Source organism: Sphaeramia orbicularis, chromosome 1, assembly GCF_902148855.1.
Source record: "Sphaeramia orbicularis chromosome 1, fSphaOr1.1, whole genome shotgun sequence".
NCBI lineage: Eukaryota > Metazoa > Chordata > Actinopteri > Kurtiformes > Apogonidae > Sphaeramia > Sphaeramia orbicularis.
In genome coordinates this window covers 20,053,206-20,080,123 of record NC_043957.1, presented here as the reverse complement: position 1 = coordinate 20,080,123, position 26,918 = coordinate 20,053,206, and the positions used below count along the sequence as shown (strand labels likewise).

The 26,918-nt window shown below is 38.9% G+C and overlaps 1 protein-coding gene across 2 annotated transcripts in view; it reads left to right on the top strand.

The window, feature by feature from the left end:
• The first annotated feature begins 2,638 nt into the window (after positions 1 to 2,638).
• The window catches only part of mad1l1 (mitotic arrest deficient 1 like 1), a 162,965-nt gene continuing 138,685 nt past the window's right edge, over positions 2,639 to 26,918 (top strand). The window contains exons 1-9 of one of the 2 annotated variants that reach the window (XM_030145717.1): positions 2,639 to 2,752; positions 7,297 to 7,449; positions 7,530 to 7,670; positions 8,401 to 8,580; positions 8,651 to 8,775; positions 8,870 to 8,951; positions 9,796 to 9,926; positions 10,336 to 10,450; positions 13,350 to 13,411. In XM_030145717.1, coding sequence (XP_030001577.1) covers positions 7,306 to 7,449; positions 7,530 to 7,670; positions 8,401 to 8,580; positions 8,651 to 8,775; positions 8,870 to 8,951; positions 9,796 to 9,926; positions 10,336 to 10,450; positions 13,350 to 13,411 — 980 coding nt within the window. In that variant the 5' untranslated portion in view covers positions 2,639 to 2,752; positions 7,297 to 7,305. Of the gene's footprint in view, positions 2,753 to 7,291; positions 7,450 to 7,529; positions 7,671 to 8,400; positions 8,581 to 8,650; positions 8,776 to 8,869; positions 8,952 to 9,795; positions 9,927 to 10,335; positions 10,451 to 13,349; positions 13,412 to 26,918 lie in introns of both variants that reach the window. The other variant, XM_030145709.1, reaches the window with a different exon arrangement.

Sequence of the window (26,918 nt, the reverse complement as noted above, 5' to 3'; positions counted from 1 at the left end):
TTGTTGGTGATTGTTTGAAGTTTATTTAAAACTATATTGAGACAGTCTCATTAAAGTATTTTGTAATGCAAAAATATTCACATATGACCTTAGGGGTAGCACAGCGTCCAGTTGCATCATGAAGTGGAATAGACTTGTTGTTAACGGTAAAAATAAATAAATAAAAGAAATGACTAATAGCAACACTCAGGATAGTTTCCAACCATATCGTGTGAAAGTGCTGCTCTCTGTTGGACAAATAACACAACTGCATTTTGAGTCAAATACATCAAGGTAGCTTACACACTGAAGCCAGATGAATAAAAGAAAAACAAAACAAACAAAATTAAAAAAAAAAAAACTGTGAAAATAGTCATTCCTGAAGATATATTTTGCCACTGTACTGTGCTTTCCTTTCTTAATTAGTAAATGTTCAATGTTTCGTGTCAAAATAAAAATCCAAAGACTTACTGTTGCAGTCTGACCACACATCTACATGCATGTCTTACTGCTTTACAGATTTATGTAGATTGTTCTTGTTTTTAACCCAAAAAGACCCAGTGCTACTTTTATCGCTGTTCCCAAATGATTTCTTTCTCTATTTTTTACTTTTCTTAAGTGATTTATTACCATTTCTTCAAATAATATGGTCCGTATTTTGCATTCTTATGCGAAAATCAGGTATTTTTCTACATTTAATTTACTGATCATGATTGAGGTCCATAAAAGCTCAAATTAAAGTTGAAGGTTACGATATCAAAAACAGAGAAAATGGAAGAAAAAGTGACTTTTCAGTAAAATATATCATTAATTGAACATAAACCAAGTGTCTCCATCTATTGTTATTGATCCAACTCCATGAGTTTTACTGGTGAATCAATGTTGGAGAACAGGGGTGTCAAACTCATTTTGGTTCAGGGGTCATATTTAGCCCAGTTTGATCTCAAGCAGGCCAGACCAGTAAAATAATGACTTAATAACCTATAAATAATGACAAATCCAAGTTTTTCTTTTTGTTTTATTATAAAAAACCCCCCCCAAACAATTACATTATGAAAATATTTACATTTTACAAAAAAGATGTGAATAACCTGAAAAAACAGATATTTCATTTGAAAAATTAGTGCAATTTTAACAATATTATGCCTCGACTTATTATTTATATGTGTGCATTACACACAGTGTTACATAAACATTTGGTAACAGGCAGAATATTGTGAAATTTTTGGAGTTTGGAACTAATATGTGGACAATTTCTACAATATTACATCTCTTATTATTAACACAACTACAGATCACAGTGGATCTATAAATGCACAAAACACTTAGTAACAGGCAGAATATTGTTAAAATTGCACATTTCAGGTTGTTCATCTTTGTTTTTATTTATTTATGTATTTATTTGCATTTTATTGTGAAAGACTACTTTTGTAAATGTAAATATTTTCACAGTGTAATGTTTTTTTTTCACTGAAATTTTTTCCACATAATTTTTCACACAGAAAATTTGTAGTTGTCATTATTTATGGGTTATTGTGTTGTTATTTTTACTTGAGATCACATTGGTCTGTATGTGGAACCTGAACCAAAATGATTTTGACAACCTTGATGGTTCAGGTTAATTTTTGCACTTTCATCCCACGGGCCGGAATGGAACCTTTGGTGGGCCAGATTTGGCCCCCGGGCCGCGTGTTTGACACCTGCGTTGTAGAAGATGACAGTGATTCCACGGTAACTACGAAGCTTCTGAACATCCAAATATGTCACATCTGATGACCATGAAAAGATGACAAACTGTATTTTACATCAAGTATTTACATGTATTGTTAGGATAAATGGATCAACAGATATTAAACAGTTTAGATCAGTAGTTGCTTTTGGTCATTGGTGGATGTTTGGGTCCTAATTGTAGTCTTAATGTAGTCTTAAGTCAGGCAATATTTCTATTAACCTTAACGATGCCTAATCCTGCATTATGAATGTCAGTGTTGCATATTTCATACAAACCTGACAATGTACTATAAGGCTGGATTTGCCCTGTGATTGGAAGGCTATGGTGCAGTGCCCAAACCAAACTGGCAGCACTAAACCAGATTATGTGATGTAAAAAATCACTGTGGAGACTGAATTACTTTCCTTTGGTTGACTTGATGTGCGGTAGTTGGTCTATAATGAATTTCTTCAACAAGATAGATGTGGATGTTGTTTATGTAATGTCAGCTCTAGCTTTACTAAAGTTTTAAAGACAGGTATCATCAAATGTTTTAATCCAGACAGCACCTAAGCCCTCTGAAAATTTAGAGTTAATGTCCAAATAATGTTTTGAATTATATATTTATATTTTTTAAGGTTAATTACAGATGAGAAATATCCTCAGTGACTGCTTTACACACATTTACAGCAATGTTTATTGATGTAGCTGCACTGCTCCTGTGAAATTTATCAATAAAATACATTGAATATATAAATGATATAAAGTGTAGGTAAAAAACAAACAAACAAAAAACTATAAGCATTTATGTATTTATTGACAAGGATTGAGTTATTGTATATGCAGATTTACAGCTTATTTCTGAGCAGAAACAGAAAGGTAAACTAGGAAGAGCTCTCGCGATACGCCCTCAAATCTCGCGATACTGATTCGACCCAAACTGGAGGGATTTCTGAGTGTGCACTGTACAGCAACTAAGCTAGCAGAGAAAGATACCTTATCTGCGAATAACCTGCTGTCAACTAACCTGCTGAGCTTCACATATTTCTGTGTGGCTCCAAGGTAAGACCAGTGCTTACTAGAGTTACTATAGAAGAACAAATTTCTGATGAGCTTTACATATTTAGCCTGACAAGAACTTTAGCCCCTTAGAAAAACACAACTTATGGTTAGCTTCATGTGGGAAACTGGAGCAAGCAAAAGTTAAGTCGTAAACATACTAAAACATGTCGGAAAGGAAAAATATCGAAAGCCACAGAATTATCGACTACTTTTCGATCGTAGCTTTGCTGGTAAACGTTAAAACTAGCTCAGTTAAAGTAATAGCTAGCTCTAAGTTATGCTAAGTTAGCTTAAACAACCTCATCAAGTGTACAACTATTGAATCTAGCTAATGTCCGATTATATGTAAATGATAACCTTATTACACAATGTTAACTTGTGGCTTTTAAAGTATTACATCATTAATGGAGATCCTGAACCATTTTGTCAAGTTATTGAGGGCTGACAGTAGCATTAATGTTAAATAACATGCATGTTTCTATTTACATTCATGTGCAAACGTATGTGGAATAGAAAGTGTTTATTGCTTTATTAATATCTTTCTTAAAGTCCCCAAAATGTGTTTATCAGTGCTGTAATGAAGTCAAAACAATGATCTAAAATATGCAAAACGCACATAGACACTGCACACTAACATAAACAGTAGATATTAACATACATAAAGGGATTGCTTAAAGTGGGTATGTATGTCTGGGATGTGGTCATTTAACACAGCATTTAGTACATATTTATAATATGGGCTGGGCCAAGTGAAAGTGAACATCAGAGTCCATTTATTTTTTCTCTCAAACAATATTTTTGATTACTCAGCATGAAAGGCATATATCTGTAGTTTCTAAAACTGTGTTTATTTAATTTTTACCTGAATTACAAGTGGATAAATGAGAAAATATATGAGAATACAGTGTAAATGAAGAACAGTAAAGGTTGTAAATTAATGTATACAGTATTAATTCATAATGTAAATAGCAATGTGTAAATAAATGTGTTCTAAACATAGGCCCATGTCTTATCCTAGATTTCATAATAACAAAATCCTATAATGATTTTGAATGTTATTTATTGTGAATAACAGCAGAAAGATGTGTATGAAATATATTAATGAAACATATGTCGCCAAAGACTGATCATTTAATCAGTGTCTTACTAAAATGTTTGATTATTATTATGGTGCATCACACTGAACAAACATCTCATTCTGTTACTTTCTGGATTCTCGTTCCGTTACCATGAATTAATGTCTTTTAAAACTAAAATATAAATGATATCAGTTTCATTTTTGGATATTATGTACTCTCATATATTAAGAAAAGTGTAGTATGTTAAACATTTGCACTTTCCTTGAGGAACAGCACTTTTTTTTTGCATTTTTTCCAAACCTTGAATAACTGCTGTATATTTTTCCTCACTCTGTTACTTTGTCAATGATGATAAATTCAAGTTTTTATTAAATATTTGGTTATTATTCCTTAATGGCATGTTAAAGTACTTGCTTAGACCTACAATTTGAGCTATTATGGTTGTTGCTAAATTAATTTTTCAAAACAGGTATAGAATGATTAGTATTGCTGCACAGTGCTTTCTCACTCTGTTACTTGCTTGGCCAGGCCCATATACTGATTCAGTGTTTTGATTAAGCTTGTATTATGAGCATCTGACAGTTCAAAGGTAGGTGACCTGGTAATGTCATGGACCAAGAGCTCAGTGTGGTATCATAGTCTGTACACACCAGACTTCAGTTTGTGTCTGCAGTTGGTATTTGTATGTTATTGTGCCAGTGATGCCTTTTCCAAGTGCTGCAGGTTCCCTCAGTTGACAGTTGTTATGACAGACTGGCACCTTTCATCTTCTTTGGGATGAAGAGGTTTTGCTGGCTTTGTCAAGTGTCTGTTTTTGGGTGACTTTGAGTCACAGCTTGGGGGTCATGGTGGCTGATGTTTGTGCCAGTTCCCACATATTGAGTTCTGTTTGTCATAAAGTCCAGTGCGTTCAGGGATGCTGAATGTAGAGACAAGTCTGACAGAGATTTCTCTTGTCATTTCTGTTCCTCCCATCTTCCATCTTCTTATTACACAATCTGCATAGAGAGCTGAAGGCCTGTCCTTCTCCATAAGACTTAACCTCGGAAAAAAAATATGAATTGTGGTCAAAGGACAAACTTGTTTTTCTTCACTTTTGAATTGAGCTGCCATTTACACATATGATGTTTGTCAGTTTATTTATTTATTTATTTTGCAAGCCAACAAAATCGTGGTTTGTGGCAAAAATAGTGAACAAACATCCAGTTTTACAATGAACACCAGAATATCAACACCAAAATAGTTGCTGTTTCGGCACATTCACTGTAATCTTTGAGAGATAAAAAGGTTGGTGAAAATAATTAATGCTGCTGGGCCTTCTTTAACAACTCTGAACAGATTGTGGAGAGAAAATCTGCAATGATGTCACTTCTGCAACTTTCAGCAGTATTTATAATTGTATTAGTGTATTTTCACAGTCTGGTAGTTCAACAGTTTTTACCACAAAATTACTAATAATGCTTTCTTGACTTGTAAAATTCTTTTTTGAAAATAAAAAATACTTGACTCTTGATATGGATTGCAATACATTTTCCCCCCAAATAATGTCTCACGGGGGACAGCTTCAAGGGAAGGGACTGTGACTGTTGATACCTCTTGTTGTCATTTATAATAATCTTTAAATATGCGGTCTGGCACAGCTACATCATACAGCTCCGGAAAAAAATAAGAGACCACTGCAAAATTATCGCTTTCTCTGATTTTACCATTTATAGGTATGTTTTTGAGTAAAATGAACATTTTTGTTTTATTCTCTAAACTACTGACAACATTTCTCTCAAATTCCAAATAAAAATATTGTTATTTAGAACATGTATTTGTAGAACAGACACATGGTCAAAATAACAAAAAGATGCAGTGTTTTCAGACCTCAAATAATGTAAAGAAAACAAGTTCATTTTAATTTATAAACAACTCAATACTAATGTTGTAACTTCAATATTTGGTGGAAAAACATGATTTTCAGTGATAGCTTTCACGTGTCTTGGCTCTCCACCATTGCTGTTGGATGACTTTATGCAGCTCTTGGCATAGAAATTCAAGAAGCTCAGCAATGTTCCATGGTTTGTGACCATCCATTATCCTCCAGAACAGGGGTCACCAATCCTGGTCCTCGGGGGCCGGTATCCTGCATGCTTTAGATGTTTCCCTCTTCCAGCACACATGACAGTTATTATCTGGCTTCTGCAGAGCTTGATGATAGGCTTAGCATTTGAATCAGGTGTGTTGGAAGAGGGACACATCTAAAACATGTAGGATTCCGGCCCTCGAGGACCAGGATTGGTGACCCCTGCTCCAGAAGTTTTCAAAGTGGGTTCAGGTCTGGAGATTGGGCTGGCCATGACAGGGTCTTCATCTGGTGGTCCATCATCCACTCCTTTATTGACCTAGCTGAGGCCAGGAGCATTGTCCTGATAGAAAAACCAGTCCTCAGAGTTTGGGAACATTGTCAGAGCAGAACTCCGGTAGTTTTCAATAATAATTTTTTTATTCCAATTACTTCTGCGGTACTAATGGCACTGTTTTTGCCAGTCAGCTAGTCCTATTGCAAGAAGATAGCGATGTCCACAGTAGTGGTGTTTATACTTCTCCTTAAATAAGACATGGATCAGGTGTTTATTCAGTAGAATAAGGTATGCTTGTGTTGGAATTCAACAGACACAGGAATGGAATGGCTGTCATACATGCACACATGCTGATTTCAGAGCAAATTGCAGTGGTCTTTCTTAATTTTTTCTTGAGCTGTGTGTCCGTTGCTGGGTTTCATTTTAATAACATATAGAAGAATATAGGATGCTTTATTATTATTATTTTTTTAAATTAAACACACAGAAGTATGATTGTGGATTAAATAGCTACTACAACTTCTGAATATGGAACACTTTAATTTGTAGAGTCCTGTTACTGTTGTGGTTTGTATAATCCAGCCATGTGTCATGTCTGTTTTGTACATCATGGTTGCAGATTGCTGAAGATATCTTCTTCGCCTGTGTATCTGTCATAGCTTCCTCTGCGAACCTCCTCACTCTTTGCTCCTCAAGATATATTTTAGGAGTTGAGACATCCTTCAACACAAAATACTGATATTGATTTCTGGGAGACAAGCAGGGGGAGTGAGGTGATGAGGAGGCACAAAATACAGAAATGAGAAGAGTCTACAGTCATATTCAGGTGACATGTTCATGTGAAGAGCACTTTGTCTGCACAGGCTTTTAGCCAGTGTCCATACCAGAGACACTGTCTGCTGCCTTTTGAATTATAAGGTTGTGCAGTATGTGTTCTACCTGGTTGGTCTGCTTCATCCCTTAAGGCAGGAGTGCTGTTTTCTTTATCAAAGTAGGGGAAGAAGGTGTTAGGGAGTGAAGCATGGTGCCCTATACCTCACTGGTCCTTACCAAATTTTACGTTTTATCATTGTCAGTATTACTTTTCTGATGTGTATATTTCTATTTCTCAACAGTGTAGACTCATAATATGGATTTAGAAGACGACACCACAGTGTTAACAACGTTGAAGTCCTTCAATTCGTTCATCAGCCGTTCTCAGCCTCCACAGCCTTTGCCAGAATGCTCAGGATATGGAGGAAGCCTACAAAGCACATACGAACGAAGCATGGGGGTAGGCAAACACCGACAACATTAAAACATGTCTGTGTTACTATGCATATGTGCTGCTGACAGACTTGTCCTCAATTTTAGTTGTTGGAAGCAGCGGAAAGGGTTAATTCGAAGAATAAATACTTTCAGCTGGACCAAGAGAAGAAGCAGATGGAACTAAGTCACAAAAGAGCTCGTCTGGAACTTGAGAAAGCTGCTTCTGATAATGCAAGAGACTTTAAGGTATGCCCTGACACATTTAATGATTATTTATCTATGGATCCGATCAAGCAAAAGTGAACATCAACATGAAAAAGTACATTTGCACACATCATTTATTGTACTTTTTACACCATAGCCATGCTTCAGACTATCTGTGAACTGTTACCAAGAAATTACTCTTTATTTATAATTTACCTATATCAGAATGGACCACCACAAGTTGTAAATAACGCTGTGTTAGTATTAAATACATTAAATAAAACATTGTGATTATATCTGGCTTGTTTTAAAAAAATAAGTCAATGTTTTGGGTGATGCATACAATGGTAAAGAGTCGTCCACGTGTTACTATGGCAGCCTGTCCACATGCTATCTCATTCTCATGTCAATAAAACTCCAAAATGTATTTTCAGCATAGTTGAACATAATATCTAAAAGGTTTTATTCTACTTGATATCAATTTCGGTCGAGAACCGCATGTTTGGAATGTTTGTGTAAAGCTCAAAAAATCGATTTCCATTTCAAGTCACCTAAAAATTTTATCTCTCCAAGTTTTGTTATTCATAATGTTAAAGTGCTTATAAATACCTACTCAAATATTTATAATACATTCATATGAGTTACTCTGCTTACATGACAGAGACTGTTGAACACCAAATGTGTCCACGTGTTAGGCTCATGCTTGATCGGACCCATATTAATTTATGGTGTAAAATAGTTTGAACCTTCTTCTTAAACTTCTACACTGAAGAATGAGGTTGAGAAGAACCAGGACCTCCTGGGCCGAATCAAGAGACTGGAGGAAAGAGAGTCAGAAGCTTCCAGAAACCTGGAAGAGCAAGTGGAAGCAAACCGTGCTCTCCGTAAAAACCTGGAAGGACTGACCAAGAAACTGGAGGAGCGAGACACTCGACTGAACACTGCCAACCAGGTGTGCATTCCTGTGTACTTTAATTGTGTCTCTTGTGTTATATTTGCTTCATTGTGTAATCTTTTCCCAGACTATCAGTTCTTTGAAGGATGAGGTCAGAGTGCTAACGCAGAAGATCCAAAATCAAGATTCAACTCTTACTTCACAAACCTTAGAAAAAGAGGAATTGCAGGAACAGCTGGACTTACAGCGCAGGTATAGACACACAGGCGAAGGCTGCAACACTGAAAAGATAGAACGTGTTTCAGTTAAGTTCATGTTACTCCTTTCTATTTGTGATTTATATCAGGAAGTACCAGGAAGTCTCTCAGCTTTGCAAAAATCTTCAAGCTGCCCAGTCCTCCTGCTCAGAGCATGTCATCAAGATTAAGGTTAGTGCTCAACAGATCATGATTAAATACAACAAAAATGTAATGAAGGAGCCACATTTCACATTATTATGTACATTACCTGCCTTACCTACTAAATCACATTGCCCTATCTGGAGTTTCTATATGTCTCATTATGTGTTAAGTATTATCTTCACATATATGTGCAGAATTTATCACTGAGGTGCATTAGCACTAAATAATTAAGTTTGTGGGGGGTGGGGGGATGCACGCGCATGCACTTTACTCATTAACTGCGTGCGTGTGGGGGATGGGGGGGTGCAGTCCGTTCCCCCCTGCAGAAGTGAAAGTGAAACTTTACGCTCATTTATCGTTTCCCTACCTCCTGAAGCTTCGCAAACTTTCATTTGAGGGGGCAGGACGTTTGCCCTGGCCTATTACATATTATACACATGTATAATAAGTGTAATGTGACGGTGAGGATTTTTTTGTATGAAATGTTTGGTGTGGTGGCATGGAAACTTTACCAGTAGAAACACTGGTGCTTCATCAGCCACTTAGTTAAATTTTCAGAAAGAAGTCAGCCACAGTAAAACCATAAATCACCCTGATTGGGAATGATTTTTTTGTATTGTCTGTGTTGTCACTATTTGCACTTAAAAGTTGTCTTGCCAAAGTCTTATCGTGTATTTTAGGCATTTCCTGCAATCACATTTTTACTGTTGTTACACATTGCTGTTAGTAAATACTGATGAATGGAAATGTAAAAAATGAAGCTAAATAGTTCAGAGCTCTGAAGTCAAAGGCACTGGTTTCCTTTTGATGAATACTTGCAGCCTGTTAATATTAACTCTGGGTTGATATGTTTTTGTTCACATCGTGACAGGAGTTGGAGAGGCGTCTTGCCCTCCAAGAGCAGGATTTTTCCATTGTGAAGAATGTGAAATCAGAAGTGGCGAGGGTCCCGGACCTGGAGAAGGAGCTGAAGCGTCTCAGAGAGGAGAATGCCCTTCTCAGGTAAAATACAAGGACCTATGTAACTTTGTAAAACATGTTCCTTCACACACACTAACTGACATCTGCCAGCGACCTTTTGTGTTGTCGGAAAGCATGTAATGTGTAGCTGATATACTGTGAATCACTCATTCTCAAATTACCTCATGTGATCCTTATTTAGAGTGAAACCGTCTGTAATCCGGGATTTTAGAATAATCCCATTAATTCAACACCTTTTAATGGGTTATTAACCTGATCACTCACACTAATCTGTTTTCTGTGCATGTATAACGTCACCGATCCACTACACGTGCAGAACTGAGCGTAAATGTACCTAAATGATGCTATTGTGACATCAAACATAGACTTCCAACACTGATTCGGTGTTTGATTGTGTTTTTTCTGTTAACTCCCTCCTTGCTGTGTTCAGGGAAAGCAGAGAGAACTGTAGTCTGTTGAAAGAAGAAGTGGAGGGCCTGAGGAGGAAGCTGGAGAGGACGGAGAAAACCATAGAGGATCTGGTTAACATGGAACTGGAAAAGGAGGTAAAGGGCTCTGTTACAGAGTACACCCCTCTGACTCTTATGAGGACATCTATCATTTATTTATCCTAGGGATGCACTGATGCCGATACCGATGTTTGGCTGATACTGAGCACATGTACTTCTGCTCGTACTGATGAAAGTGCTCCGATACAAACACACCGATACCACTTTACAGCAGCGTGACGTTCACAGTTAAAGGTCCCATATTATGCTATTTTTCAGTCACGTCATATAAGTCTCAGAAGCCCAAAAACATAGTATTTAAGTTTGTTCGCCCCAAAATCATCCTTTGTTCGGAGTTTCAGTGGTCGAAAAAGTCACTCTCACCAGCCCTCCTCAGAACAGGCTGTTTCTAGGCCTGCTTCCGGGTATGCAAATGAACGCATTTGTCCACGCCCACTCCCCCTCCCCTCTCTGGGAGAGGACGCGGCTTACGCTAGCGGTACTACGCGCTAATGTTGACTGTGAAGCCATGGCTCGTCGGGACGCAGTAGTTCAGCCATACCAGTTCGACCCAGAGTCTGACCCAGAAGGAGAGGCTCCTGATGAAGTCCCGACTCTGCGGCTGCAGCAGGACGTTTCGGAATGGTTAGTCAACAATATCCTGTGTCTTAGATGCATTTGTAGTTTGTTCCTGTGTGTTATTGTTACAGCTACTACGTTGTTGCTAACGGTAGCTTGACGCTAATGGTAACTTACTGTTTTACTTACCATCATAAAACACTCGTCCGTGAAATGCCGGGCACACACATAAAAGCGTTTTGGAATGTTGTTTGGTACATGACCATCAAAGATATAATCCAGCCACTTTTTTCGGAGAGGCTCGGAAGTGGGGAGCAAAAATAAACTTTCGTGTTGGTGTGTGCAGCCAACAACACCACAACTTGCGTGTCTCGCCTTCGCCATGTTTGTTGTCCAAGAGGTACTTTGCCAGGATGGGGCTCGCTTTGCCAGGGTGGGGCTCACCTTTTCATCCAGGGTGGGGGCACAGTCAGGGGGAGGAGTTAAATCCGCTTATTTCGTCATAAGCGGACCCAACTCAAACTTGGCCGTTTGAGCAGGCATTTTTACAAAATGTGGTGTAGCAAGGCAGGGAGGAAACAGACAGTTTTCAAATTTGAACCTCATAATGAGGCTACAGCAACACACACTACTATAAGAAAACTTTCACAAAGTGAGATTTGCATAATATGGGACCTTTAAGTGCAGCAGGTACGTGGCGGAGGAGTAATGTCAGCAGTGTGGAGATTTTTTAAAATAGACTGAAAGTTACGTTAAAGACACAGATGGAGCGTTCTGTTCTGTCTGTCCTCTGCCTACATTCTGTACATAATTCTGTCCATTTTCCGAGTGCTCGCGGATGCATTTAGGAGCAGTACCACTGGGAACTGTGGAGGTATTGGATCTTTTCAAAGAGTGACTGTGAGTTAGTGAAAAACTACTGACATATTTATGACAACTACCCTCATCAATATCAACATTAGCATCCATATTAGTATTACCTCCTCTGTTGCGCCATGTTTGTTATTGTTGACTTTCTTCTTCTTCTTGTCGAAAAACATTACCCTTCTTCGTGATATTTGGCAGTATGGTTAATTAAGAGCAGCACACTCTGGTGGATTGATTGAGAAATGTGCATTCCAAAGCATTAAATGTCAGTAGCATCACTTTGTTACAGACAGACTAATGACAATGACAATAATGGACATTTTCAAAAGTAACTAAGAACTGTAATGGTATTGATAAGTACTCATAGTGGTACTTGGTATCGGCAAGTAATCAAAATTAAGTACTTGTACTCGGTCTGGAAAAAAGTGGTATCGGTGCATCCCTAATTTGTACATGCACTTTAATTTTTCTTTTTTTTTCCCTTCTTTTTTTTGAACAATATGACAAATGACTGAATTGCTTCTGGAAACATTTCTTGCTCAGGAAAAATTCAAATGCATCCTGTTGTAATAGATTGAAAAGTCAATGTACTCCTGCAATCACAGTCTACCAGTGGCAGACTAACGGTAACAGTTTTATTTTTTTATTTTGTAAATATTCTATCTGGACTATTGTAAGTGCTGTTTTATTATAATGTTGATTTGTTGATATTGCATGTATAGAGAAAACTATTTTTGGCTGAAAAAACATGACTTAAAGTTGTGAATTGTCCATAACATTGGGGAGAATGTAACATTGAGCCCATTCACATGCACACCAATACTCCGATCATTATCCGATTTCTGGAGTTATCAAGTTATTCAAGTAATCATGTAAACAATATCATCTGATAGGCTTTATCCGATAAGAACAGTAATCTGATTATGAGAAATCAGATAAACACACTTAGATTTCTCCCCACTACTCTGATGTCTTCATACATGTACACAGGCTAATCTGATGTCTTTTTTTTTTTACATCATTTTACGTGTTAAAAAAAAAAATTATATAAATGGAAGGTGCGTAGCGACAATGTGAGCCTGAGGAAAAAGGTAAACAAACAATGAAATGAAGGATAGCGACAACATGTGACCTATTTTGTAGTCTTATTAGCTCCCACACACTGTAGGCATTGCCATGGTAACAAGACAAGACCGGATGTTTTGAAAATGACAGGAAGTGTGCGTCTTACGTCATAACGTGCGTATGTACTCTGAAAGAAATCAAATAATGGACTGTAACATGTAAACCAGGGTTTTTCAATTATCGCATTTCTGAAGTGCATGTAAACGCATCACATCTGATTACAGCAATTATCGAGTTACTCCCATTATCGGATTTTTATGGCCATGTAAACGGGCTCAGTGTCTATAATCTGCAGCTCTACTACGGTGGTGATTGATGCGACAATAAAACTGCTGTGCATGGAAAAAACCTTTTAACTTTTGTCTCTTTTTTTAAAATTCCATAGAGGTTGGCTGAGAAACTCCAAGCCTGGGAAAATCTGGGACAGTCTACAGGACTCAGCATCAGGTGGGACATGTTCTAAAGTTCTAACAGGCATTATCAGTTCTGATGTAATGCATGAAAAGGCCATCAGGGGGAGCTGTGGTCACTCTGTATAAATGTGCCTCATCACTGTGGATTGATTCCACCAGTGTGTTAAGGTGTGTGTTTGTTTAATACCTACTTGTGTGCGTGAATTGACTGTGTCTCAATGCATCTAGTCAAAACTGGTAATGAGAGAATGATTGCATGTTTTCCTGTGAGCAGTGGAGCAGATCTGACAGATTATAAACACTGCAGCCTTGTCCATTGCATGCATGCATACGTGAACTCATGCACGCACGTCCACACACCATTTTCTCTATGATTAACTCTGGCTGAGATGTAAACAGAATGCTGAATAAAATGCATCCACAACAGCAGGTCTAGTCCAGTACTGAGTGTGTTGTGTTGAACTCTGACAGTACAGGATAACATGAAAATATGTAAAATGAAATGAAAGCTTTTCTTTTTTAATGTTTCCATCTTAACTTATGTAATGTGATATGATCTAACGGATATCCCGGCAGAACTAAGCTGGAGTTATTATTAGAGCTTCGAGGAAAGAGATCACAAGTACTTGCAATTAAATGGGGTTTTCAGGTATCTGTACTCAAAGTCTTATCTCATTGTGCTGAAGAAATATAGTGGTATTCGACGTATGTACACATACATATACGACAGGACACTGTTTATGTTCATAGTAGAAGTCCAACACCAAATACACAGCAGCCTGTACATCACAAAGGTGGAGCATTGGTCATTGTTGCTCATTTGGTTTTACCAGACCTTGCTTTTAGAGGGTTAGATATGAGTACCTCTGTCTCTGTATGTGTGCTGCTGAAGAGACCTGCTGTCACTGTCCTGCTGTGTTGGAGCTTAATAAACAGAAACTGTATAAAATCAGACACTGCCCAGAAAGACTAGATAGCATGACCAACCAACAAATCAGGGTTACAACACAGTGTTTACAGTGGCTGTAAGTGAAATGAGCACAAGGTGTTTCTTGCGGAATTTATCTCTTGGTGTGGTGGTGTGTCATGGGGGGGTGTGTGGGTTGGTTGGTTTCTGTTTTTCATTTTTAAGGAAAGAAAATGACAACATTGCAACAGCATTTAATAATAACATTTAATAATAACAGAAATAGTATTAATTGTTGAGTCATGGTACACTCAATGACATGGTGCACAGGTTTTGTCCATGCACTTAATTCTTCTTGGTTTCTCATAAAAGAGTTCTAGAGCTCTCCTGTATGGAAACTGTGCTGGTGGTGGCCTGCCTATTATGGTCCATTCCACAGATTAACACTAGGATCATTTTATTTGAAACACTCAACTTTTGTAGTTGCAGTCGCTCAGTGTAGAAAAAAAAAAATCCTTCCATGCGTTGGTCTTCCGATTACCTCAGAAAGGTGCAGTGTCGTACAATTTTAACCTTCGTATTGTTTTTGTACTGACAGTGTTTTCGCACATGCGCACTACATGGGTAAATAAGATACAGTGCTGGTTTTATACCTGTATTATTTTTACTCCCATTAAACGGGGTATATTCAGTACGACAGGTTTCACTACCTGATGTTTACATTGAAAAGAATGCGGTTGCGCCCACCCGAAGTATTGGAGCATGCGCATAATTCTTAGGGGGTAAAGAAAATATGGGGGTAAAAATTGTACAGCGGCATGAAGCAGACGTGGCTTCTTATTCAAAAGAGTAGGCCCATTATATATTATACATATGTACAATAAGTCTTATGGTGATGACTTTTTGTATCAAATGTATGGTATGGTGGCATGGATTTTGCAGCGGTGGTGCGCCACGGCAAAACCTGACCAACAGAAATGCTGAAATAGTCAAAAAGATAAGATCTATTGAACATGTAACAAGACCAAACCTGTGTACAAGATAAAAGCAATGTGATGGATGTATGACGAGCCCATTATGTCTAAGATATGAACACAAAAATAAGAAATGAAATGAAAATGACTAAAAGATGCAAAGGAGGAAAATACAGCTATAGTCTCTCAATATAGAGCGTATTCTGGTTATTATTATTTAGCATTGTAGTAGCTAATGTTAGCACTATAAATGAAAATAAAGAGAGTGGGTCTAATCTGAATTTTTAATCAGCAGAAAAGGACTGGACTGCACAGAAAAGGTGTCCTTATTGGTTGGGTTCTGCTGCTGACATCATTTACCTTGTTGTGACTGTAATCCTACTTGAGTAGAGAATGTGTGGGTTTGTAATCTCTACTGGGAGGATCACATGAATGTAATAACCTCGGTTTAATATACTGAGTGATGTCGTTGGGCTGCCCGTCATTTTGCTGAAAATGTAAGTTAGCCCTTGTTGGCATCCAGGGTAAATTGAGCGAAAAAAATTGGAAATCTCAGAATCGCTTCATGCAGACCGCTATGTAGTTGGCTCACTCAGTGCGGCTGCATTTTAAAACCTAAAAAAAGGCAACTACATAAAACTGTGCTGCACATTCAGCTGTGGAAGGGCAGCCATATGTGTCAGCCAAAGGTTAATGCAGCCTGCAGATCAACATTTCAACGCTCTGCTAAGAGGTTTATTAAATGTCCACTTCAATTGTCACATGGGTCAAGATGCTGTTTTCTTGCCAGAATTGGAAGGAGATGCAAATGGAAAGGAGTCTTTCCTTCAGCTATCTGTATTGAAGTCACTGTGACAGATTTGTGTGTTCACAAGGAAAAGATAACAACCTTACCCGAATCCTCTGCTGGAACCCTCTGATTCAAGCCATGATTTACATTCTTCATAAAATAATTCACAGATAAACCAAAAGAGATACAAAAAAGGAAGCAAATAAGACATCAGGGACTCAAATGCAAATTACTAAACAACAATCTCACACAAACTACAAAATAAAAAACATTTTTATCTTTGTTTGGGCCTCTCGTTTAAGGTGTCACTAAAAAAACCTTCCACAGTGAACATTTTGAAAACCTCTGGTGTGTATTCTTGTAGACAGAGAAATGAAGACATGGCATCACGCCCCAACTCATTTGATTAAAATGTCAGTGATGTTAAGACACATGGATTGATGTTTAGCTTTTTCATGTATTGGGTTGAGTTACTCAGATGCTATTATTGAAAAGAGGAATCTTGAATTATTATTACCTGATCTGATTTTTCAAAAGCACATTCTCAATAAAAAGAAAACTCAGAATAGTGAGATGCTCATTTATTTCTGAAATATAGATAATTGAGGATGTTGTACCTTGAGAAGCACCAAGCATTGTTGTTGTTTTAACCCTTGACAGGTGACTCATTATTGAATTCTGAGGACAGTGGAGAACCTGTACAATCTCTAAATACTCTATTTAAGCACAGATCACAGGGAAAGCGATGACTAAAAAGGCCTACAGCCCCTGGAAGATTTCCTTGTAGTTACTGAGATTGATAGATGAAGACATTTTCAGCAGTTAGTCATCACAGGCAGAGGGGGAACCAACTGGAACCAAAAATACACTGAGCAGCCAGTTCAATAACAGCAGCACCAAGTCAACAAACAGCTCAGTGACCCAAATGGCAAAGAACACTGGTTCAGGGGGTTGACACACAGCTCCACTGAAAACCAGTCTGTGTTCAAGTGTAGGTGATACCGGCATTCAGGGGGGGCTGTGGCAGACCAGAAACACTGAAAAAGAAAGAAGAGGCCTCTGGAAAGTGAAAACCCATGTAACACTAGCTCTACTACTCTACTGGAGAGAAAAGTGGGAGAAGTCAGTATTTATTACTCGATGTTTCAATAGTGAGTCAAGGGTTTGGCTGGTTCACTCTTTGGTGCTATTGAGTCAAGTTTTGTGTATCAGCCTCTTTGGCTCTTGGCCTCCTCTGTGCCCTGGAGGGTAGTTTTGGCAACAACCACGGCTGTACTTTTGAACAGCTCAAAGTGGCTCTTGGTTGCTTGCAAATGTCTATTCACTGCCTGGATGCTTTCAGTTTTTGTGTTTGTCGGGCGTCCGGCTCTATCAGTACAAGAGAACTACCAGTCCAACTTGATCTTAAATGTTTGATGTCTAAGGTTTATGGTCATGTTTCTGTATAAAAGGACTGTGATTATTCCTCCTCATCATAAACAGGGCTGGATAAAAAAAATCAATTTCATCGATTTTATTGTATTTTAATTTTGCGTTTTCGAGTAATAGTGGATGAGATTGATTTTTCAGAGCAGGACGGCGAGTACCTCACCTGGGTACCGCCGAGGCGTAGCCGGCTCCGTCTCTCGGTCCCCTGGAGGAGATGGGGCATCTCGATCTCGCTTGCGACGGTTCTGGTGTGGGTGGGGTGCGGAGGAAGGGTGGGGAAAACACCTCAGTGGGAGGTCCTCCGGGCCTCAAACTGCAACTTGCAGTGTGAAGGAACTGGCCGTCTAGTCAGCGGAGGCTCTCTGAGGCAGGTCGTGGAAGCCGGTTGTTCTAGGAATATTAACTTGGATTCACACTCAGCCGTAGATGATAGTAATGCTTATAACGTTAATGCTATAAGTCACCGGCTATAAAACAGAATAAAGATGATGAAGAAGTCTGATCTGAGCCACTGTAGAAACATGGCAATATTTCTGTCTTGTTCCTAATTTAAGAGCAGATTCAGCTATTTACTGCTGAAATTTCATATTTATTTCCTTTGTAATATCAATATTGATACCAGTACTGATGTGCTGCATGGCTGTGGTAGTCAAATAATCAGGTTACAGCTCAAAATTGTACTTTGGTATCACTAAATGAATCTGAATAAATCAAATACTGAATCGAAGCGACACTGATTCGGATCAAATCAAATTGTGATAATTGATTCAGAACCTTATGAATCGAAATCAAATTGATTAAGGTAATTGGCCATGATACCCTTCCCTTTTCATCAATGTAAATAAATAAGCCACAGATATCTACACTGGAAATGGGCATTTGGGCAGATCGAGTTATTTTGTGCAGCTATGTTTCTACAGCAGACCTTCCTCTTTTTTCCATCTTATCCAGCATTAAATTGCATTACTGTGACCTACCGTGCTGATGTGAGGACCAGAGTTACTATCCCCTTAATCAAAAACCCATGGGCAGACAAACCAGACACTACATTTTTGAGTGTTTGTAGAAGCAGCACGATTTTGGTTGCCTGTGCTGTTGACTTTTTCTTTATACTGATCTTCATTTCAGAAGCTTTTGCTGGAACTTCCAGACTAGTTTTGAGGTCTTGAGGCTCTTCCTTGCAGTTAACATCATCAACAAATGTGACATTCCAGAGTGGGTGTCCGTTGATGTCTATAGAAGGCTGAAAGCCAGACATTGTAAGTGTCACCGGGGCTTCAAAGAATATACTGAACAGCAAAGGGAGAGCAGTGGCATTTGTGACAGCTGAAGCACTCCTCCTCAGCTCCTCTGGTTGTTCAAGAGGACTCTGCTGTTTGAGTTGTCAGAGAGACTTGATTACCTTGGTTACTGTCAGTGTTGTAGGTCCTCAGTACTTGCAACCAGATGCGATCAAAAACATTTCTGATGTCCATGTTACCTAAGAGGTTGTGCTGGAGGTGCTTCTCAATCAGAATTCTAATGATGAATATTTTTTCAAACCTACTTGTTCTTTGCTGAGGTTATATCCATAATATTAAAGTTTGAAATGATATCCATCCATATGACCATTTTAGTAAAGCTATAGAGTCAGTCTCCATCCTTTTAAACGTAATGGACATGTACATTTTCATAAATTTTGTGAACAAAATGCCATTTTACCTGCGGTGAATGTAGTAATTGTTGCATCACAAAATGTAGAATTGAACTGGACAAGAGCTTCTAATAGAAGTAACAAATATGGTATCAATGTTGAATTAAAAGCTGTTGATAGTTGAGGCTGAGGTCTTGTTTTCATTCCAAAAGGGATTATGAAACCGACACAACGGCAGTGATTAAGGGGGTTTGTATCACTATTTCCAAAAGTATAATCCCAGATGCAATGTCAGAACAGTGTGTGTACTACATCTAAATGTAGAAAAAGTTTACAACAGAAACATTGCTGTAAATGTAGCCAAATTTGCACTTGTTCTGTGACTATTTCTTCTGTCTTCTCCTCCATCTCAGCTTTCAAAAAACAAATATCTAAATCCCAAAATTAAAAAACCAAATGCCAACCCTCTGAATAAGTATCTGAGTGGTATGACATTTGGATCCAGCCTTATAATTTATCTATGTCTTGTATTGCTTTAGTTTACATACTGTGACTGATGCTGACCCTAGATGTTTAGTGGTGGTCATTACAGATAAGAGAAGAATATGGAGTAATGCAGTGGTTTTGCAATTAATGAGCTGTAAACACACTGTTGCTAGAACTGAAAAGTTTTTTCACATGAAAATTTAACAGGATTTATTGTGTTACCAGCCATTTGTACTGCTTTTCACAGACAATAATTTTGACAGAAGTTAACCCCCAAAACAACAATCAGTGTTGGCTGATTTAGGAGAAAGACATGGAAGCCACAGATTTAATTTGCCAGCAGTTGGCTTGTTGTTGGTGTTTATTTCCTATCCTTCTGTTACACACTCTGATTGCTGGCCTAATCATGTGTATACCCAAGTGGTTGACATTTGTAAAATAAAAATGACAGAAATTAAATGAAAATGCTGTCTTTAATTCAGGCCATCACTTGGAACAGTCTTACAGACAGACAAGGAGAAGAGACGAACAAAACAATGCAAATCAACTGTAAAGTTTTCTGGAATTTTGTGAATGGAGCATTGTTTGGAGTTTGAGCGTTGAAGATTTTCCTGCTCAATGAATTGTTTTGACTCAAAGATCGCATTAATGGGAATCATGCCAGCTAGTTCACACCACAGGTCAAGCATTGTTTGAGGTTCTTTATTCGTGTGTATTATCTTTGCAAACAGGTCTTGGTGCCGGGGATGCCTAGGGATGTCACGATACCAAAAATTCAGGAATCATTACCGATACCACTAAAAGTACAAAATTCTTGATACCAAATCGATATCACAGTAAAGAAAAAATCATGAGAACCCATAAACTTAAACAAGAAATACTTTAAGTATTTGCATATAAATGAATTTTGCTATTGCCTCCAACTCTCTCATCTGTCTGAACTGTCAGTCACAGTTTCCTGCTTTGAATGCACAGACATGATTGGCTGAATGGTATCATGTGGGATGGCTCTACATACATGCAATTGGTCTGTGCATTTCCTCATGTACTCCACTGTAAGCTGCACCGGTTGAAATAGAAGCGCTCCACCACTGGCTGTAGGTCCAGGTCCATATGGGACAACTTGTGGGTCTGGACCAGGACCCAGACTGCGGTCCGCCTGTTAGTGACCGCTGGTATAGTTACTTGTTGTCCACATGTCAAACAGTGGCCCAGATGGGCCAGGCTGTAAAAACTGTTTCGGGCCATTGGACCAGTGCCAATGTCGAGCCCTGATGATATTGCGTGTCAATTGTTTAATGCTGAATAACGGAACTCACCTTGAATTCTTTGAAGAGATCTGGGTGCCTGTCTCAAAGGTGCTGTGCTAAGTTCGTGGTATTCCCCCCCTTCGTTTGAATTCTGCAGTGGCATCGTTTACACATTGACTCGTGTATTCATAACCACGTCGTGGTCGTCTACCTGAAATACTTCCACACACGACTTTTGGTCCTTTTTTGTCGATTAGATGAGGCAGAGCATTAGTTGCAACTGTTGCCATTCTTTCATGAGTTCCTGTACCTGTTGCATGTGTACTTTTGGCACGTATTGCCTCCTTCAATTCCGGAAGAGTAGTAGCCTACCGATGTTATCGATTCTTAAAAAAATGAGTATCAACGTTTTTGTCTTTCATCGTAGTATCGAATGGCATCATAAGTATCGGTTGTCATGACATCCCTCGTGCCGACACTTCGTGTTCCCCACAGTTGTGGATTTTTTTCTTTTGATTAAGTCCAGAATATTTGTTGGGCTTTGGACTGTAGGCTGGACAAACACATCATTTGAAGAAATTACTTTAAAATCTGAGAAGTGATGGTAATTTTTTGCATTTTCTTTATTTCATATACTGGGTAGTCACTGAAATGCTAAAGGAATAACAGCTTAATCAATTTTCATTTAATACTACTATATCTACAAAACTTAATGGGATGTCACTGTGTTAATAAGAAACAGTTAACCTGCTTTTCTGCTGCTCTGATCTTTTATACAGGCAGCTTCTTTATTTACTCGCAAGAAATTGTAGTAAGAATGCTAATCTTGCTGTCATGTGAGTAGTTGGTGAGATTCACTCATTTATATCAAGTGGCTTTTGACTTTGACTTTCAGAGGAATAAAATGATCCCCTTGTTGGCTGAAAGGCAGTTGGTAGAATTGCTGCGTCGTTGGTTTTCTGAATGAGAACCTCAGATGAAAGATGTTTCTTTTAAACACACTTGATAAAGCACTTTGATAAGGCTCTTGGGTGTCCTGAAGAAAATCGCTCTGTATTCACTAACTTGAGAGTGTATTTAATCTGACAGGGTCGTGGGCATGGAAGCGAATAACATTATATTGATACCAGTGTCATTTTTGATTATGTGTATCAGTCTGAGTCCTTAGCAGTTTGAATATTTTTTTTCTGGTTAGGGAGGAAAATAGAAAAAAGTTACTTTTATTACCCTACTTATTGTTTATGGATAGATATTAAATATGATATTAAAGGAAAATAAATAGTTGAAGTTCACTTTTAGAGGCACAAGTCACAGAATACAGTCCTGATCCTGGAAATGGCTGTACAGTAAATAAGATGTAAATGATAGACCAAGGCCGTTTCTCAATACAGGTTCTTGTCTGTTCTTCCATTAGTCATCAGTCGTGGCCCAAGTATTGTTCCATTTCAAAGTTCACACAAACCAAGAACACATGGAATACCGCGGATGTTGTTCTTGGTTGGTGACTCATGTAGACTTGGCTGGTAAATATCCCAAGATGCATTTTGCGGTACTCTTGATAGCAACGGCGGCTTCTGTGATAACTTGATTCAGAAATGTTTTATAGAGTAGATGATCATCACCAGATGATGTGAGACAATGTTGGAACACACATCAGAGGCAGCATAGTGAGAAATACATGTTTACTATCATGATATGGAATTCAACGAAATTTTTTCCAGTTTTGAAAACATACAACATGTATAAAAAATATAGCCTGGCCAGCCATCCGGTTTTCTTAGTGTATCATTACAGAGAAAACAGTCTGGAATTGGGCCAATCACTGTGAAATATGCACTATCGATTCTATACCAACCAGTCACAAGTCTGGGAGGTGGGTGTTTCACAATGTGTCATACACAGCGACTTCTTTTTGTCACAAGTCAAAGTCAGTTCCAAGTCAAATCTCTTTACAACTGTTGTCGGTTGTTTACTTGATTCAAAAATAAAGATTGAACTACAGATTACACCCTGTATTCTCAAGTTTCTCTGACAAAAACGTCAGTAGTCATTCACTGAAGTTTCTACTCAACCACCACCATTGCACGGCATGATGGAAACATGCTGAGGTTTGTTGACATTAGAGATCTGCTTGTCGCATAATTATGTCACATCTGTGTTATCTGTGATTGGTTTATTTGGTGCCTGTTAGTCCCACGTTCATATTTAGAATCAAGTCACATGATTCCAGATGGATTTCTCATTGAGAAAGATGGATGGCTGGCCAGGCTATAAAAAATATAGATGACATGTAAATCGTAGTACAGTTGTAGTCAAATTAAATTGAGTGATCTTTGAGGGAAATGTGTAAGGGAGCTGATGATAGATATGCAGCAGAACCAGGGAGGAAAGTTCAGAAGTATGCAGCTATTCCAATTACAGAGAGACTTGCGACTTTAGGAAGTCGGTTCTCTGGGGCCGTTCTTACTAAGACTGTACTCGCTGAGTTCACAAGACCATACTCTGCAAACTTGGTATTGAGAAATGGCTCAAGAGTTGCACTGTCAAGTGGTTAGCGACACAGATTGTAAGAGGCTCTGTGGCCAACAGATCAGCTTAACATATAGTTTTGTGCAGAAGTGTTTGGCCATCTTTAGCTTTGTTGTTTTTGCAGGGTTGAAATCACCATACATTTTTATTTCTCATTCTCTTTTCTTCAGATACATGAAAATACAGGAAATATGAGCACAGCCTTAAAGCTATACCGTATGATGTGGCATTTTTACACTTTTCTTTTGTCATCTTAAAATGCTCCTAATAAGCATGTGTCAAACTAAAATGTAAAAGAAATCCACCAGGTATTGAAACTCAAAAATGTTTAATTCTCGTATATTTCTGATAAAAGTCTGACCAATCATTTTATTCGGTCCGAATGAAATAATTGGCCGAACCTGGCTGAGCCTCCTGTCAATCATCCATTACGGTCGTCCAGCATCCGATCCATTATCGCTGTCTCCACATCCGATATGTGTACCTCTGAATCTGACGCTTAACTCGCGCTGCTCCTCCTGTCACTGACCAAAGTCTTTCTAGGATGTGTATGGATAAAACTCAAATGCTCATGTGAACGGGGAAAAATGGATTTATTAACAGAAACAACAACTAAGGGGAACAAACAGGAGTCCGATGAATGAAGGATGGAGATAAAAGTCCGGAAGTCGGATGTACTGGACTGAACAGGTCTGCACAAAGTTCAGCTTTTATGACCGTGGGACTCATACACGTACATGTACTTGGTGTCACACAATGTAGGATTATGTAGGATGATAAATGTATGGACTATAAAACCTCAAATGTCCACGGAAAATTCGCGGAGGCCACGCGTTCACAGTGTGCGCGCCCGTCACCTGGGCATCTCATCTCCGTGGTGCAGTGAAGACCCTGACCCAGCGCTGCAAAGACCAGACCCTTAAATACAGGGTCTACTGATGGAACAGGGGCCATGGGCCCGCAGCAGGTGGATGATGCATCTGATTACTGAGGGAGGGGTCTGCGGACACACCGAAGCGGACCGGACCTCCCCCTCCGCTTCCTCTGCGCACATCAGAGCTCAGGCAAGGGGAAGTGGGCGGGGCTTTGGAGGGAGGCGGGTTGTTCATGTTCAAACTTTTACTAAGTGCTGTGAGAAATGCCACATCGGTAGGTATAGCTTTAAATGACACACAAAAAACTGAACTAAATGGATTATAAAGTGACTTTACAGTATGACACAGAACAATAAGCAGCTCAAACAATTGGAAACATCTGACATTGAATGGTGAATGGGCTGAATGAAACTATAAAATGCCATAAGTCTCAAATTGTCTGAACAAAAGTGTTAAAGGCTAACTAAATGAATAAAAAACTCTTTAGTTTGTAAAAGCTGTTTTTACCCTGAAACCTTTGTTTTTACAACAGTGGCTCAGTTGGTAGAGCAGGTCGTCCAATGACCTAAGGGTTGGCGGTTCAAATCCTGGCACCGACTGTTCACACGTCGAAGTGTCCTTTGGCAAGACACTGAATCCTAAATTGCTCCCAGTCTGGTCTGGTAGCGCCTTGCATGTATGAGTGTTTTTTCTTTATTTTCATGATTATTTCCATTGTAGATTCTCACTGAAGGCATCAAAACTATGAATGAACACATATGGAATTATGTAGTTCAAAAAGTGTGACAACTTCAAGCATGTTTTATATTCTAGATTTCTTCAAAATAGCCACATTTTGCTTTTATTACTGCTTTGTACATTCTTGACATTCTCTAAATGAGCTTCATGAGGTAGTCACCTGAAATGTTTTCCAACAGTCTTGAAGGAGTTCCCAGTGATGTTGAGCATTTGTTGGCCATCTGTGGTCCATGTCATGCCATTTAAAGCTATACCGTTTGATGTGGCATTTTTACACTTTTCTTTTGTCATCTTAAAATGCTCCTAATAAGTGTGTGTCCGTCTCACATTCGATATGTGTCCCTCTGAATCTGACACTTCACTCGCGTTGCTTCTCCTGTCACTGACCACAGTCTACTGTCTAGGATGTGTTTGGATAGAACTGACATGCACATGTGGAAGGGATTAAACGGATTTATGAACAGAAACGACAACTGAGGGGCACAAACGGGAGTCTGATTAGTGAAAGATGGAGATAAAAGTCCGGAAGTCAGCTGTACTGGACTGAACAGGTCTGCATAAAGCTCAGCTTTTATGACTGTGGGACTCATACAGGTACATGTACATGGTGTCACACATGTAAGATGATGTAGGATGATAATTGTATGGACTATGAAACTTCAAATGTCCATGGAAAATTCGCGGAGGCCGTGCGTTCACAGTGTGCGCGCCCATCCCCTGGGCACTGCAGTGAAGACACTGACCCAGTACTGCACAGACCAGGTCTACTGATGGAACAGGAGCCGCGGGTCCACGGCAGGTGGATGATGCATCTGATTACTGAGGGAGGGGTCCGCGGACACGCCAAAACGGACCGGACCTCCTCCATTTCCATCGCGCATCAGGTGAGAGGAGGAGGAGAGAGGAGGAGGAGCCTCATGGCTCAGGCAGCGGGAAGAGGGCGGGGCTTTGGAGGGAGGCGGGTTGTTCATGTTAAAACTTTTACTAAGTGCTGTGAGAAATGCCACATCGGTAGGTATAGCTTTAAATGAGAAGGTGAGTCAAAATTTTTGACTGGTAGTATACGCTTTATAAGTTCAGACCATTTACCATTTACTCCTTTACATACTTCCCATATTTCCAGATTGTACCTTAATACAGAAACAGGGAAATGCATGTGTGGTCAATATCATTTCACTAAACCAACAAACTTATTGTTGGAATGGGACATTTGCACAGTACTATAAATGTTATTTACTGACCTCAGAGTTGAAGATGACAGAATATCTGTTACACAAAGTGGCTGCTGTTCACTTAAGCCACTCTTGTGATGTTTCTGCATCTAATGAAATATGATTAATGTGTTAAGTTAGAACTTTCCTCATCTCTGTTTTCAGCAGGAACCTCTTCTCAAGCCCCATCCCATGTTATTAGATGAGCATAAAATCCTACCTTTAACAAACATTTACTAGGGTTAATTTTACCTATATGACCAAGCATCACAAATCACATATTTTGTTACAGGGGCTTCACAGTCTGTACATTGTACTCCTTCAACCTTCAGTTCAAGTAAAGAAAACCACCTTAATATTACCCCCTGTACAGTGACAGTGACAGTAACAGTTGGCTGATGTCTATAAAAACTCCCCCAAAAAAGCACAAGAGCCCCTCTTAAAGCTCAGGAGACTGCTAATCCCTCTGTGCTCACAGGAATGTAGAATTACCTGCTTTTGGTTCCATGGTTATTCCATCATATGATTCATGAACTCATCTTTTAGTCATAAATTTATTCCCGTACCTAAGGCTCCACCTAGCTTAGTCGAAGGTGTGATAAATCCACATAGCACACTCTAGTACTCGGGCCTTGATGTTCACCTCTGCTGCCTAAATTATCATATGACTCAATGAGTGGAGGGCTTAATATTTTAGGTAAGAAAAACATCGTCAGATTG